The 13878-nt window shown below is 41.5% G+C and overlaps 1 protein-coding gene across 5 annotated transcripts in view; it reads right to left on the bottom strand.

Annotated features, from left to right (window-relative positions):
• The window catches only part of RGL1 (ral guanine nucleotide dissociation stimulator like 1), a 132490-nt gene that overhangs the window by 76324 nt on the left and 42288 nt on the right, over positions 1-13878 (bottom strand). For 2 of the 5 annotated variants that reach the window (XM_055582910.1, XM_055582909.1), the window contains exon 3: positions 11559-11767. The exons of the other annotated variants lie outside the window; for them this stretch is intronic. In XM_055582910.1, coding sequence (XP_055438885.1) covers positions 11559-11767 — 209 coding nt within the window. The remainder of the gene's footprint in view (positions 1-11558; positions 11768-13878) is intronic. 5 annotated transcript variants of the gene reach the window in all.

Here is a 13878-nt window from a genome sequence, read left to right as displayed (position 1 = left end):
TAGTGATTAGTGAATATAGAATAGTCAGATGGTGAAAAGTGCAATGGAGGGAAAAAAAAGCAGCTAAAGGTGCTCAGACACGACTGGACAGCCTGAGGTGGCAGCTTCCTAGAGTCCAGGGCAGGCCCCATGCGAACATGACAATGACCTAAAATCTTTCAAGGGTCAGGGAGCAGGCCACCGAGATCTCCAGGAATGGAGCCTTCCAAGAGGAGGAGAGAGGCTACGCAAATGCCCTGGGGCAGTGGCAGGACAAAGTGCTTGAGAACCGTCCAGAAGGCCAGTGAGATGGGAGCAGAAGAGATGAAGCAGAGAAGGAGGTGAGCATGGGGGCGGCAGGGGCAGACCCCGAGGGCCAAGCCGGCCACGGTCAGGGATTTGATTTCACCTTTCATCTCACTTACTGGTACCTGCCCTGAGCCTGGAGGAGAGCCTGCGCTTGGGGGACACTCACTAAACACTGGCTAAGTGAATTAAATCATGCCCTCGACTATCACGAATAAAAGAGTGGGAGGGGAGGGCAGGAGAGGGCAGAAGCCACTTACTAGGGACAATGAGAGAGCAGAGAGGAGGAAGTCAGGGCAGGGGAGACCGCACAGGAAGCCACTGATTCAGGGACCTCTGGGGGCCTTTGCTTTTCTCATCAAGCCCAGCCTGGGAACATCTGAGGCATTTTTTTCTTTAACTGACCCATAAGAACACAGGTCAGGTATGAGGAAAATGTTCAGAAGCTGACCTTGAGTCAGGATAATGACACGGAGAAATAGCCTGCAGATGTCGGGAACACCAAGTGAGGCCTCGGTGAGGGCTGTGGACTCTGCACCACAGAGCAGCTGCGGGGGATGTTTCTAATCACCCTGAATAATATCCTCCACGGTGGGCACCTCTCCACTCAAGCGTGGCCCGACTACTGGGTCACAGCCATCAAGCCTACCTTGGAAGGGTCTTGTTACCATCGTGAAGCCAGTTATTCAAGGAGAAGACAAAGGTCAGAGGCAACAAGGTAAAAACTCCTTGTTCTTGGAAGGGGCCAGTGGCGCTGGACAGGGAACCAGGCAGCGTGCATTCACACACGAGGTCCGGTTCTTGAGGCAAACTTTCCCCGTGATTAGAAAAAGCCAGAAGACCCAGAAAGAGCCTCAGTCCTCCCCTCTGGGTCTTTGCTGTGAAGGGCCCTCCACCTTCCTTCGATTCACCACCGTATCTTCATGTTAGTCCCTGAGACTTAAGCGCATAGAACTTAGTATTTCTGTTCCACTTGACAGTTATGAAACACTGCAAAAATTCTCCTTGACAATAACATCTTCACCTCCAGCCCTGACCCACAATTGTCTGAATGGGAGACCAAGAAAAAAAAAAATTAAAGACTTTATAATCCCTATTCAGCCAGGGGAAGAAAACTAAAAGGTGTCTCTTGCTAGAACTTGATTCTCATTCACACATCAAGTCGTTTCTCAAGTCTGATGGCCGTCGCGCCCTTGCCGTCAGGTTTCTTGGGGTTTTTCCATTCAAGGCCTGGCCACCCATTTCTCTTCTCTGGCCCATTCGCTGCCCCCAGAGAGCCCGGTGGCTCCTCAGTGCCTCCTCCTTCCACCTGTGGTTGGTAACAGTTCTAAACCACCAGCTGCAGATCTGTCTTGTTAGCACGCTACAGCCGCCACGGCTACAAGGAAGGTTGGAAGTTTGCCCAAAGAAACAGGTTAGGACTGGGAGCAAGGAGTAGGCGGCACCCTGACAACCACAGAATCTGTTTACAAGTCAGGAGTTTCCTTAGGTTTATGACGAATTAATACATTATTAACAACTCAGTGCCAGGCTGTGGCTCAGCCCGTGTGCCTAGCGCCTGTGCTCCGCAACAAGAGAAGCCACCACAATGAGAAGCCCGTGCACCGCAACGAAGAGAAGCCCCTGCTCACCACAACTAGAGAGAGCCCGAGCGCAGCAACAATCCAGCATACTCATAAATAAAATAAATAAATTTTTTAAGTCAATCACTTGCCTATATGCCAGTAATAAATGAGTGAAATTTGAAATTAAAAACATACTCTTTTTACATCAGTACTCCCACAAAATTAAAATATTTAGGTATAAATTCAAAATATATATACATGGTCTATATAAGGAAAACTATGAAACTCTGATGAAAGATATCAAAGAACTACTATATAATGGGAGAGAGATTCCATGTTCATAGGCAGACTCAATATTGTCAAGACGGTTCTTCCCAACCCCATCTGTAGGTTCGGTGCAATCATAATCAAACTCCCAGCAAATTATTTTGTGGATTTTGACACACTGATTCTAAAGTTTATATGGAGATGCAAAAGAACTACAGAACAGCCAACTCAATACTGAAGAAGAACAAAGTCAGAGGGCAGATGCTACCTGACTTCAAGACTTGCTATAATGCTATAGCAATCAAGACAGTGGGGTATTAATGAAAACATAGACAAATAGATCAACTGAATAAAAAGTTCAGAAATACACCTGCACAATACAGTCAACTGATCTTTGACAAAGGAGCTAAGGCGATACAGTGGAGCAAACGTAGTCTTTTCTAGAAAATGATGGGTGATGGAACAGCTAGACACTGATGTGCAAAACAATGAATCTAGACAAACACCTTACACATGTCAAAAAATTAACTCAAAATAGATCATAGACCTAAATGTAAAACATAAAACTATTAAACTTTTAGGAAAAAACCATATGAGAAAACCTAGATGACCTGGGGTATGATAATGATCTTTCAGATATAAGACCAAAGTCAAAAATCATGAAAAAAATTTGATAAACTACACTTCATTAAAATTAAAAACCTCTGCTCTGCAAAAGACGGTATCAAGAGAATGAGAAGACAAACCACAGACTTAAAAGAAAATATTTGCAAAAGCCCCATCTGATAAAGTATTGTTATTCAAAATACACAAAGAACTCTTAAAATTCAACAATAAGAAAGCAAACAACAGAATTTTAAAAATGGGCAAAAGACCTGAAAAGACACCTTACCAAAGAAGATACACAGATGACAAGTCCAAATATGAAAAAAATGTTCACTGTCATTTGCCAATCAGATCAGATCAGTCACTCAGTCATGTCCGACTCTTTGCGACCCCATGAATCGCAGCACGCCAGGCCTCCCTGTCCATCACCAACTCCCGGAGTTCACTCAGACTCACGTCCATCGAGTCAGTGATGCCATCCAGCCATCTCATCCTCTGTCGTCCCCTTCTCCTCCTGCCCCCAATCCCTCCCAGCATCAGAGTCTTTTCCAATGAGTCAACTCTTTGCATGAGGTGGCCAAAGTACTGGAGTTTCAGCTTTAGCATCATTCCTTCCAAAGAAATCCCAGGGCTGATCTCCTTCAGAATGGACTGGTTGGATCTCCTTGCAGTCCAAGGGACTCTCAAGAGTCTTCTCCAACACCACAGTTCAAAAGCATCAATTCTTCGGAGCTCAGCCTTCTTCACAGTCCAACTCTCACATCCATACATGGCCACAGGAAAAACCATAGCCTTGACTAGACGAACCTTTGTTGGCAAAGGAATGTCTCTGCTTTTGAATATGCTATCTAGGTTGGTCATAACTTTCCTTCCAAGGAACTACAGAGTAAAACTGCAGTGAGATACCATTACACACCTATTAGAATGGCCAAAATCCAAAACACTGACACCACCGAATGCTCTCAAGGACGTGGAGCAACAGGAATTCTCGTTCACTGCTCATGAGAACACAAAATGGTGCAGAAACTCTGGAAAACAGTTTAATCGTTTCTTACAAAGCTAAGTATACTTTTCCCATATGATGCAAAATTCTTGCTCCCTGGTATGTACCCAAAGGAGCCGAAAACTTATGTCTACACAAAAACCTGCACATGGATGTTTATAGCACCTTTACTCAGAATTGCCAAAACTCAGATGCAACCAAGATGTTCTTCAGTAAGTGTTGCTGTTGTTCAGTCACTCAGTCATGTCCAACTCTTTGCGACCCTGTGGACTGCAGCATGCTAGGCTTCCCTGTCCTTCACTATCTCCCAGAGTTTGCTCAAATTCAGGTCCATTGGGTCGACGATGCCATCCAATCATGTCGTTCTCTGTTGCTCCCTTCTCTTCCTGCCTTCAATCTTTCCCAGCATCATGGAGTGGGTAATTAAACTATAGGTCCAATCAGACAGTGGAATGTTGTTCAGCACTAAAAAGAAATGAGCTATCAAGCTATGAAAAAACATAAAGGACCCTTAATTGTGTGTTACTAAGTGAAAGAAGCAAATCTGAAAAGGCTACACACTGTATGTATGACTCCAACAATACAACATTCTGAAAAAGGCAAAAACCACAGATGGCACTAGTGGGGAAGAACGTGCCTGCCAAAGCAGGATATATAAGAGATGCAGGTTTGACCCCCGGGTCAGGAAGAGCCCCTGGAGAAGGAAATGGCAACTCGCTCCAGTATTCTTGCCTGGAAATTTCCATGGACAGAAGAGCCTGGGGTCGCAGGGACTGTCCATGGGGTCGCAAAGACTTGGCCACGACTGAGCACATACACGTACATACAGAGACAGTAAAAAGATCAGTGACTGACAGGGATTGGGGGAGGGAACAATGAACAGACGGACCACAGAGGATTCTTCAAGGCAGCAAAACTATTCTGTGTGATACCATGATGATGGATACGTATCATTATACATTTGTCCAAATCCATAAAATGTACAACACCCAGACTGAATTCTAATGTAAACTATGGACTTTGGGTGATAATAATGTGTCAGTGGGGCTTCCCTGGTGGCTCAGATGGCAAAGAATCCACCTGCAGTGTGGAAGACCTGGGTTCGATCCCTGGGTTGCGAAGATCCCCTGGAGGAGGGCATGGCAACCCACTCCCATATTCTTGCCTGGAGAATCCCCACGGACAGAGAAGCCTGGAGGGCTATAGTCCATGGTGTTGCAAAGGGTTGGACACGACTAAGCAACTAAGCACACACAGTGGTTGTAATAAGTGTACTCTTCTGGTGGAGAATGTTGATAGTAGGGGCATGCATGGGTGCAAAAGATATACGGGAAATCTCTGTACTTTCCACTTAATTCTGCTGTGAACCTAAACCTTCTCTGAAAATAGTCTATTTTTTACCTGAAGTATAGTTGATTTACAGCGTTGTGCCAGTCTCTGCTGTATAGCAAAGGGACTCAGGTTTACACATATACACAGTTTTCAAAATATTCTTTTCCACTTTATGGTTAAGCCCAGGAGACCGGATATAGTTCCCTGTGCTATACAGTGGGACCTTGCTGTCTATCCATTCTAATTGTAATAGTTTGCATCTACCAACCCCAAACTCCCAGTGGATCCCTCTTTCCCCACCTCCTTGACAACCACAGTCTGATCTCTATGTCCGTGAGTATGTTTCTGTTTTGCATACAGGTTCATTTTAGATTCCACATGTAAATGGTACCATATAAGCATGAAAAGAAATGAAAGGGAAACCTATGTGGTGGCACTTCTGATGAAATCTATGGAAATAAATGCAATGTTTTCAAGTCTTATATTTGATCGCTTTTCTCTGCTGTGGAGGAACTGGTTTCATTGGTTGGGCAGCTCCATTCTTGCTGGTTGTTGGTGCATCAGCTTTTACATAGGAAGGTGTGACTACTCCACGTGTCATAAAGTATGGATTTAAGATTACTATCCCCATAGTAATGACATATTTGCATAAGTCCTCCCGAGCTGCGCACTTGCTATACTCCTACCCTCCAAGAAGAGTTATCTTTGGGAAGTAGTAGATTCAGGTCAGGGGGTTTCGCTGAGTACATCGAACAGAAATACTCCAGATACACGGTCCCTATCAGTAGGGACCCTGACAGCCCATGACCTATCTAACGACATAATATCACTGGCCAACATCAAGTTTTGTTTTGATAACATCCTCCTCTCCCATTCCATCCTCTCTTACTGTCTCTGTTATAGAACCTAGCTCTTACCTCCCAAGGACAGTACTGATTTTAATTTAATTATACACATTTATGTGTATGCTTGTGACTTCCCTGGTGGCTCAGATGGTAAAACGTCTGTCTACAATGAGGGAGATCTGGGTTTGATCCCTGGGTCGGGAAGATCCACTGGAGAAGGAAATGGCAATGCATTCCAGTACTATTGCCTGGAAAATCCCATGGACAGAGGAGCCTGGTAGGCTATAGTCCATGGGGTTGCAAAGAGTCGGACACGACTGAGCGACTTCACTTCATGTGTATGCTTATTTAAGTTACTCTCAGCCATTAAGCATGAAGAAGACAGGAATCATGACTGGTTTGTCTACCATTATATGCACAGCTCCTTGCACAGTACATGGTAGATATTAAAACACCTGATAAATCTCATTTCAGCGGATGAATGAAAAGGAGCATGGATGTTCAATTGAGCTGCTCACAACTGTGTGAAGGAAGTATCCCTCAGGAAATGCAATTTGTAAGGACAATCAACTGAGATAATAGAGAAAAGGATAGGAGCTAGATAGCCAAATCATCCTTTTCTTTAGAAATGACATTAACATTTTCAAATGACATATAAGGTGATCTGGTATGCTTGGAAAGAGCTTCCAAGTCAGAAAGAGATAGGTTTTTATTCCAGCTCTGCTTCTTACTGACTGAAAGTTTCTGAGCCTCAACTGTCTCATTATATACATGCAGGTAACGATCAATGAACTAAATAAGATAGTCTGAAAATGCATGGCAATCAAACATGGGAAGAAGAAATAAGTTCAAAGACCCACTGAATTAGTCTCCTCTCTGGTGACCTAAGCCAGCAAACCCAAGTCAGATTGGTCTTAAAAGCACAGTGTTTATGGGATGGCCATTCAAAGGTTGAAGCCATTCAACCTTTATCCTCCAGAAGTCCCCCACTGGGAGAATTCACTCAAAATGAAGAGGCAATTCAGATTATTACTCAATCCTTTTCAAACTGTGACCTAAGTGCCATTAGTGGCTTAGCAAAAGTTTCTGGAGATCTAATTCACCCCATTTCTCTGGTCCTTAGCAGTCTGCTCGTTTCTGATATCAGAGACAGAAAGAATGACCAAGAAAGAACCTAAAAGTAGCAAATGCGACAGCTGTTTGAAGAAAAATCTAGATGTCTGTATAGACATTTCATGGTTCTCAGTGAGGATCACTAGCTGAAGTAGGTTTCTCCCTAAATATGAGGTGGGGTGTTTTCAGTAGTATTTAACTTACTTTTTTAAATGGTACAGTGGGAAGAAAACATATTTTTAAGTGAAATGTATGTTTAAAGTTGAAGTGAAAGTAAACGTATTAGTCTCTCAGTCGTGTGCGACTCCTTGTGAGCCCACAGGCTCTGCCCACCAGGCTCCTCTGTCCATGGGATTCTCCAGGCAAGAGTACTGGAGTGCGTTGCCATGCCCTCCTCCAGGGGATCCTCCCAATCCAGGAACTGAACCCATGTCTCCTGCACTGAAAGAAGAATCTTTACCATCTGCGCCACAGAGCCCAAACACAAACAGCTAAATCACACTCAAAAACTTTCTTAGGTTAAAAGAAAGCCAATGAGCCTTAGAATTAACTCTTAGCCACAGTGAGAAGTACAGAAAACAGGATTTCTTGTTAACTGCTGATCACCCCTAAGGAAGCGATAAGGCACACACAGGGAATTAGCCATATACAACTGCAAACCACTCTCCACTGGTCAATCACAAAGGCTCATATTAGTAGAATGAAACAGAAAAACTATCACAAATATTTTTAAATCACAGAAAGCAAACAGTTCCAAATGAAAAAAGCCACATGATTGGAAGTCTTAAGAAAAATCAAAGTTTGGTTTCAAATATGCTTTTCTCTGGAGGGAAATAAATACCGCAGCATCTGCCTTCAATCCATTCTGGACTGCTTAGGATTAGCACATCCTATAATAACTTCTCGGTGTTAATTTCACAAAGGATAAGTAATCTGCTATTAAGAATCCAAGAGAAATCATTTTTAGAAAAAACAAAGCAGACCACCAGAGACCCATAAACAAGTTGACCACAATTTACTAATAAGAAAACAGTTAATCCAGCTTATCTTCAGAAAAGGTAAATTTATGCAACTTAGTTGCTTACCTCCAAATTACAGACATTAAAATCCCTAACAACCAATTTAAGATCCCAATGTTTCACAGAATCTGCATTTTGGTTAAAATCAGAGATTGACATTTGGTCACAGGATATGAGTGAGTAGGAAATAGAGTGAGGAAGAAACATTCGTGAAGTTTGTATATATATGGACAAATCCAAAGTCTGCAGAGGAAGCAAAATAAGTAGGATATGTTTCTCTGAACTTCTGTAGAAAGTGTTAGAGTTTCATTTTTATACCATCTTAAGCAGTTGTCTACTTGTTTTCTAAGTGTAATTATCTTTTGCGGTAAAATATTAAGTTGTCAAGGTGGATCCTTGTTTAGCAGGGCTACCTTATGTCATTTGAGGGGCTTTCTCTAAGAAAAAGAATATAAAATTGTGAATATCAATTATGTAGAGGGTACTCCCAGTGAGGGGCCCTAGAGGTTAAACACCAGCAGCTTCACAGTAAATTCATCACAAGGGTGAGAACTTACCAAGTCTCCTATTTCTGCTTCGTCCATATGGTGTCTTGCAGAGCACGGGGTATTTTAAAAACATTTCAGTACGTGTTGATTCCACTCATGTCAGAATCAAAGGATCTGACTATGAGATTAAATTCAAAGTCAAGCCTTGGCCCGCCTAAATGGTTCAAGATATATCTTAACTCTTCATTCAGTTATACCTTAAATGATAGTTTGAATTAAATATAATTTCAATTCATGTTGATTCTGTTATTTAACAATTGTCATAATATTTTAACAATCCAAAAATGTCTACCCACTATAATAGGAAAACAAACAGAAGATTTTTAAAAATCATCACATAAAAGCTGGATGTACATGAGTCATAGACTAAACACTCTAGTTCCTGTGTGTTTGTCCACTATTTATGATGAGCAGCTGGAATTCATGTGCATGCCCCTTCACGGATGATAGACATCTGCGGTCTATTATCAGTGGTGTTACCCCATAAGCAGAGGAGGTTACTGGTTCCAAAGAAAACTTGTAGGAGTTTCTGATGTGTTGACCTATTTCCTCATACTGCCTGCCAACAGTTAGCACATGGCATCCTCTTTATAAATACAGAACAGAGGAAAGAAAATGCATATAATTCTTCAGGTTCTATTTATAGGTGTGAGGCTAACAACTATGAGACTATGAAAGAAATGACTCACTAATCCCACAGGTTTATACACCACACTTAATATTTTAATTACTGCTCTGTAAAAAAAAACCTACAGAACTTCCCACTGACGTCGAAGTAAAAAGCTGTCTAGGCTTTATTATGGACTGATCCAGTTAAGACATTCTGTGGATGTTTCCTGAATGTAAACATAAGAACATCCATTGATCCGAGTGATTTCACTCTAGGTGTATCTAGGAAGAAAATATCTTGAGAAAAACTGTTATCAATACCTTATTCACATCATAACAGAATTAGATTATTAAAGGCCTTAAGACTGATAAATGACTGCATAAAAAGAATTTTTAATGTGGTCATAAAAAAGAATATTTATAAACAACAAATTAGAAAAAATATATTTCCAAAAAATATAAGCAAAAAATGTGGGGGCCTCCCTAGTGGTCCAGTGGTTAAGACTCCAAGCTTCCAGTGCAGGAGGCATGGGTATGATCCCTGGTTGGGGAACTAAGATCTCACATGCTGTGCAGCTTGGACAAAAAAAGAATATATATATATATATATATATATATATACACACACACACACACACACACACACACACACACGCACACATTTTAAGAAACCTAACTTTGTTATTAGACAAAGAGTTATAATTATATGATCAATAATTAGGTAACAATAATCCAAAATAAAAATAAAAGATATGAAAATACGAGTTCACAAAAAAACCCACAAATGACCAATAAGTATTTCAAGACATGCTAAACCTCACTCATAAATGTTAAGAAACATAAATATAAAAACAATGAGCTCCTTTTCAACAGACAGATGACAGTAGAGATGGTTTCAGTGATGGAGATGAAAATGCTACTCAGAGCTGGCCAGAGTACAGGGAAAGCAAAGGGACCCTCATTCTCTGTGGACAGGAGAGTGGTTGGCACAACTTTCTGAAGGGCAATCTAGCAACATCGTTCACATTTCAAAGTGCTTATATATTTTGGGGACTTCCCTGGTGGTCCAGTGGCTAAGACTCTGGGCTGCCAATGCTTGGGGCCTGGATTCAATCCCTGTCAGGGAACTAGATCTCACATGCTACAACTAAAAAAGATCTTGCATGGTACAATGAAGATTAAAGATCTGGAGTGCCTTACTAAGGCTCCTCTGTCTATGGGATTTCCTAGGCAAGAATACTGGAGTAGGTTGCCATTCCTTTCTCCAGGGGATCTTCCCAACCCAGGGATCAAACCCGAGTCTCCTGCATTACAGGCAGATTCTCTACCATCTGACCACCAGGGAAGCCTACTAAGACCCAGTGCAGCCAAATAAATAAAGATAAATATATATATTTTTTAATGCTTATATATTTTGACCCATCAGTCACTCTTCTGTGAAATTATCCTATAGAATTCTCAGACAAGTGTTAATACTTGCACACACACAGACATTCTATCCAATAAATACCGTAAAGTCACTAAAAAGAATACAGTATCTACCTACATGTGCTGACTTTAATAACAATAACTTATTTCTTGAGCTTTCAATATCCCAGCCACTGTTCAAAACTCTTTATAAATGTTAAAAACTTTACTGAGTAAAAGAAATCTCCAAGATATAGACAAGTAAAAAAAGAAAGCTGCAGAATACACTGTGTACTGTGGTTCTATTCATACTATAAATATTTATAAATATCATATATAAATACAAATATATAAACATACATTTATATACACCCAGAAAAGCTTGAGAATAATACAAAAGGAATAGTTTACAGTTATTACCTGGGAAGAATGGGCCTGGGAAAGGGACTTAGGTAAACAGAAAATTTTACGTTTTATTTTTTACTTTTTTTTTTTCAGAATTTTCTTTATTGTTTGAACTTTTCACTATATACATGAATTACTTCTATTTTTAAAATATTCATATCTGCTATCTACCTAATTGGGGAGGACTTTTGGACACAATGGGAGAAGGAGAGGGTGGGATGATTTAAGAGAACAGCACTGAAACATATACATTACCATATGTAAAACAGACAGCCAGAGGGAAGCTGATGTATGATGCAGGCACCCAAAGCCAGTGCTCTGTGACAGCCTGGAGGGATGGGGTGGGGAGCATGGTGGGAGGGGGTTCAGGAGAGGGGGCACACATATGCCTATGGTCGATTCATGCTGATGTATGGCAGAGGCCATCACAATATTGTAAAGTAATTATCCTCCAATTAAAATAAAATTTTTTCAAAAGAAAAAGAACTTCATGCCTTCACTCTGCAAACAGCCTGACATTTCTGTCACCTCACACCACCGCTTCAGATTCTTACCTGTCCAGCAGCAGCTCCAGCACTTCTTTAGTGGAGGCAAAGCCTCTGTATGTTGACAGGAAGATGCTGATATATGTAAAGTCATTGTCCCCAAAAGCCGTCAGCAGGTTCTCCACGAGCTTCTCTAAGGTGCCAGCTTTTATGGTCCTGATCTTACACGTCTCATACTGACTGACTGTGTGTCCCGGAGGCAGCTGGTCCCCTTCGACCTGTATGATAAACTCAAGATTATGATCAGGAGAAACGACTCCCTAAAGTAAGAGTGAAAACACTGAACTGGATGAAGCGTGGCCCGTCATGCTTTCCCCTGCTCTTATTTAACTTCCCTACCAGTCAGGAAAGGCCGACTTCACTCCTCTCACCTGAGTGAGTGCAGTAGCGTGGGATGGTGGTCGGGGTACCGGGGTGGCACCTGTTTGTGATCCCACTAGCAGAGGGATTACTTCATCATTTGCTTCTGCTCACTTCCCTATCAAGAACTACGCTGCTGGCATATTCTGGCAAGAATGTTTTCTATGACTCCAGGATCGAGTTGAGCAAATGCTATCAATCATTCCCTTTACACTGTTCCACAGTTAAGCTTTCAAACTCATTCTCAAAGACAGCGCCTACAATGGGGTGCTGGCACTGATCCTACTGACTCTGGAGAGCTGCTTATTAAATTTTTAGATTTGTGTGAGCCAGATGACATTATGTTGATAGTTTGGAGGAAAAAAAAAATCAGCCATGGGAGGAATATGTTCTCCACAGACATCTAGGGAAATCTGACCATGTAATGTTCTTTGGTCCATGGAAGGCAAAACGCATTCAATATCATCATTAATCAACAAAGTTGGCTAAGCAGCAGTTTTACCAAGCAGGCCTCAGCTAATCTTGGATGAGTAATAGAAATGGTAGGTCGGTGCATGACCCCTGCCTTTTGGAGACTAGCAATGTACAGTACAGTGGTCGTGTAAGGATGTGAGAGCTGGACCATAAGGAAGACAGAGCGCTGAAGAATTGATGCTTTTGAACTGTGGTGCTGGAGAAGACTCCTGAGAGTGCCTTGGACAGCAAGGAGATCAAACCAGTCAATCCTAAAGGAAATCAACCCTGAATGCTCATTGGAAGGACTGACGCTGAAGCTGAAGCTCCAACATTTTGGCCACTTGATGCGAACAGCTGACTCACTAGAAAATACCCTGATGCTGGGAAAGATTGAGGTCAAGAGAGAAGAGTGTGACAGAGGATGAGATGGTTGGATGGCACCACCGATTCAATGGACACGAACTTGGGCAAACTCTGGGAGATGGTGAGGGACAGGGAAGCCTGGCATGCAGCGGTCCATGGGGTCTCAAAAAGTTGGACACCAGTTGGTGACTGAACAACAACAACAAAGAGAAAATATTTCCCTGTGAAAAGTAGCTACCACATGCGAATGAAGTGACTGTGAATAGTATTGGTAGGTATAATTGCCCCCTGGAGACATAAACCATAATACATAAAAACTGATTAGTGATAAAATCTGTAAAGCTTTAAAACTGAGTATAGGGGAAGAGAAATAAACTGAAGAAAAATCCAAGTGTGCCTTATAGTCTACAATAAATCTGTGCTGAACAAATTATATAATGATGCAATTTTCAGAGTTCAACCTGCCCTTCATAGGCACAGGGGAAGATGACCTATAGAAAGGAACTTGTGCTGAAGCATAGAAGCATTCTAAGTGACACAACCGCCATCCAATGTCTCTCAATTTTAAGTGTGAATTATTTATATCAGATTTTCTTAAATTGAAATAACCAGACACGTGACAATTAAAGGGGAGCAAAAAAGAGAGAACTGAAATCTCTAAATGATGACATTGTGCTTACAAAGTCACATGTTTGCTATTTCTTCACCTGTCCTGTCAAAAGTTAAACCACTGGAAGGAAATTAGCAGGCAAGAATTGCTTTCCGCAAAACCAAAGAAAAGGCCATTGCTTTTAGAAAGGGCTTAGAACAGCTTAATGTCATCATGGCTAACTGCCAGCAGGAATTAATCATAAGACTCCAGCATATGAGGGGGGTGCCTTGATTTCTTTATTTAATTTTCAAAAGATACTTTTAGTTTACAAAGGAAAGGGCTCTGATTCAGGCAAAACTACCAAATGGACTCAGATCATGGCCTTATAATTACTCATTATCACTCTATAAGCAGTTTGAGAACAGGCCTGATAATATCCATCTGTCTTCCAAGAGCTTCAGTTAACTTTAACTAGAAACAATCAATGAAGAAGATATATGGTTTCAATGTCTAATTACATTTTTAATTACTTGGTACAGTGTTGGCCTAAATGTGTGC

Source organism: Bubalus kerabau, chromosome 5, assembly GCF_029407905.1.
Source record: "Bubalus kerabau isolate K-KA32 ecotype Philippines breed swamp buffalo chromosome 5, PCC_UOA_SB_1v2, whole genome shotgun sequence".
Lineage (NCBI taxonomy): Eukaryota > Metazoa > Chordata > Mammalia > Artiodactyla > Bovidae > Bubalus > Bubalus kerabau.
Note: the sequence above shows the minus strand (reverse complement) of the source record. Positions and strands in the feature narration are given on the sequence as shown.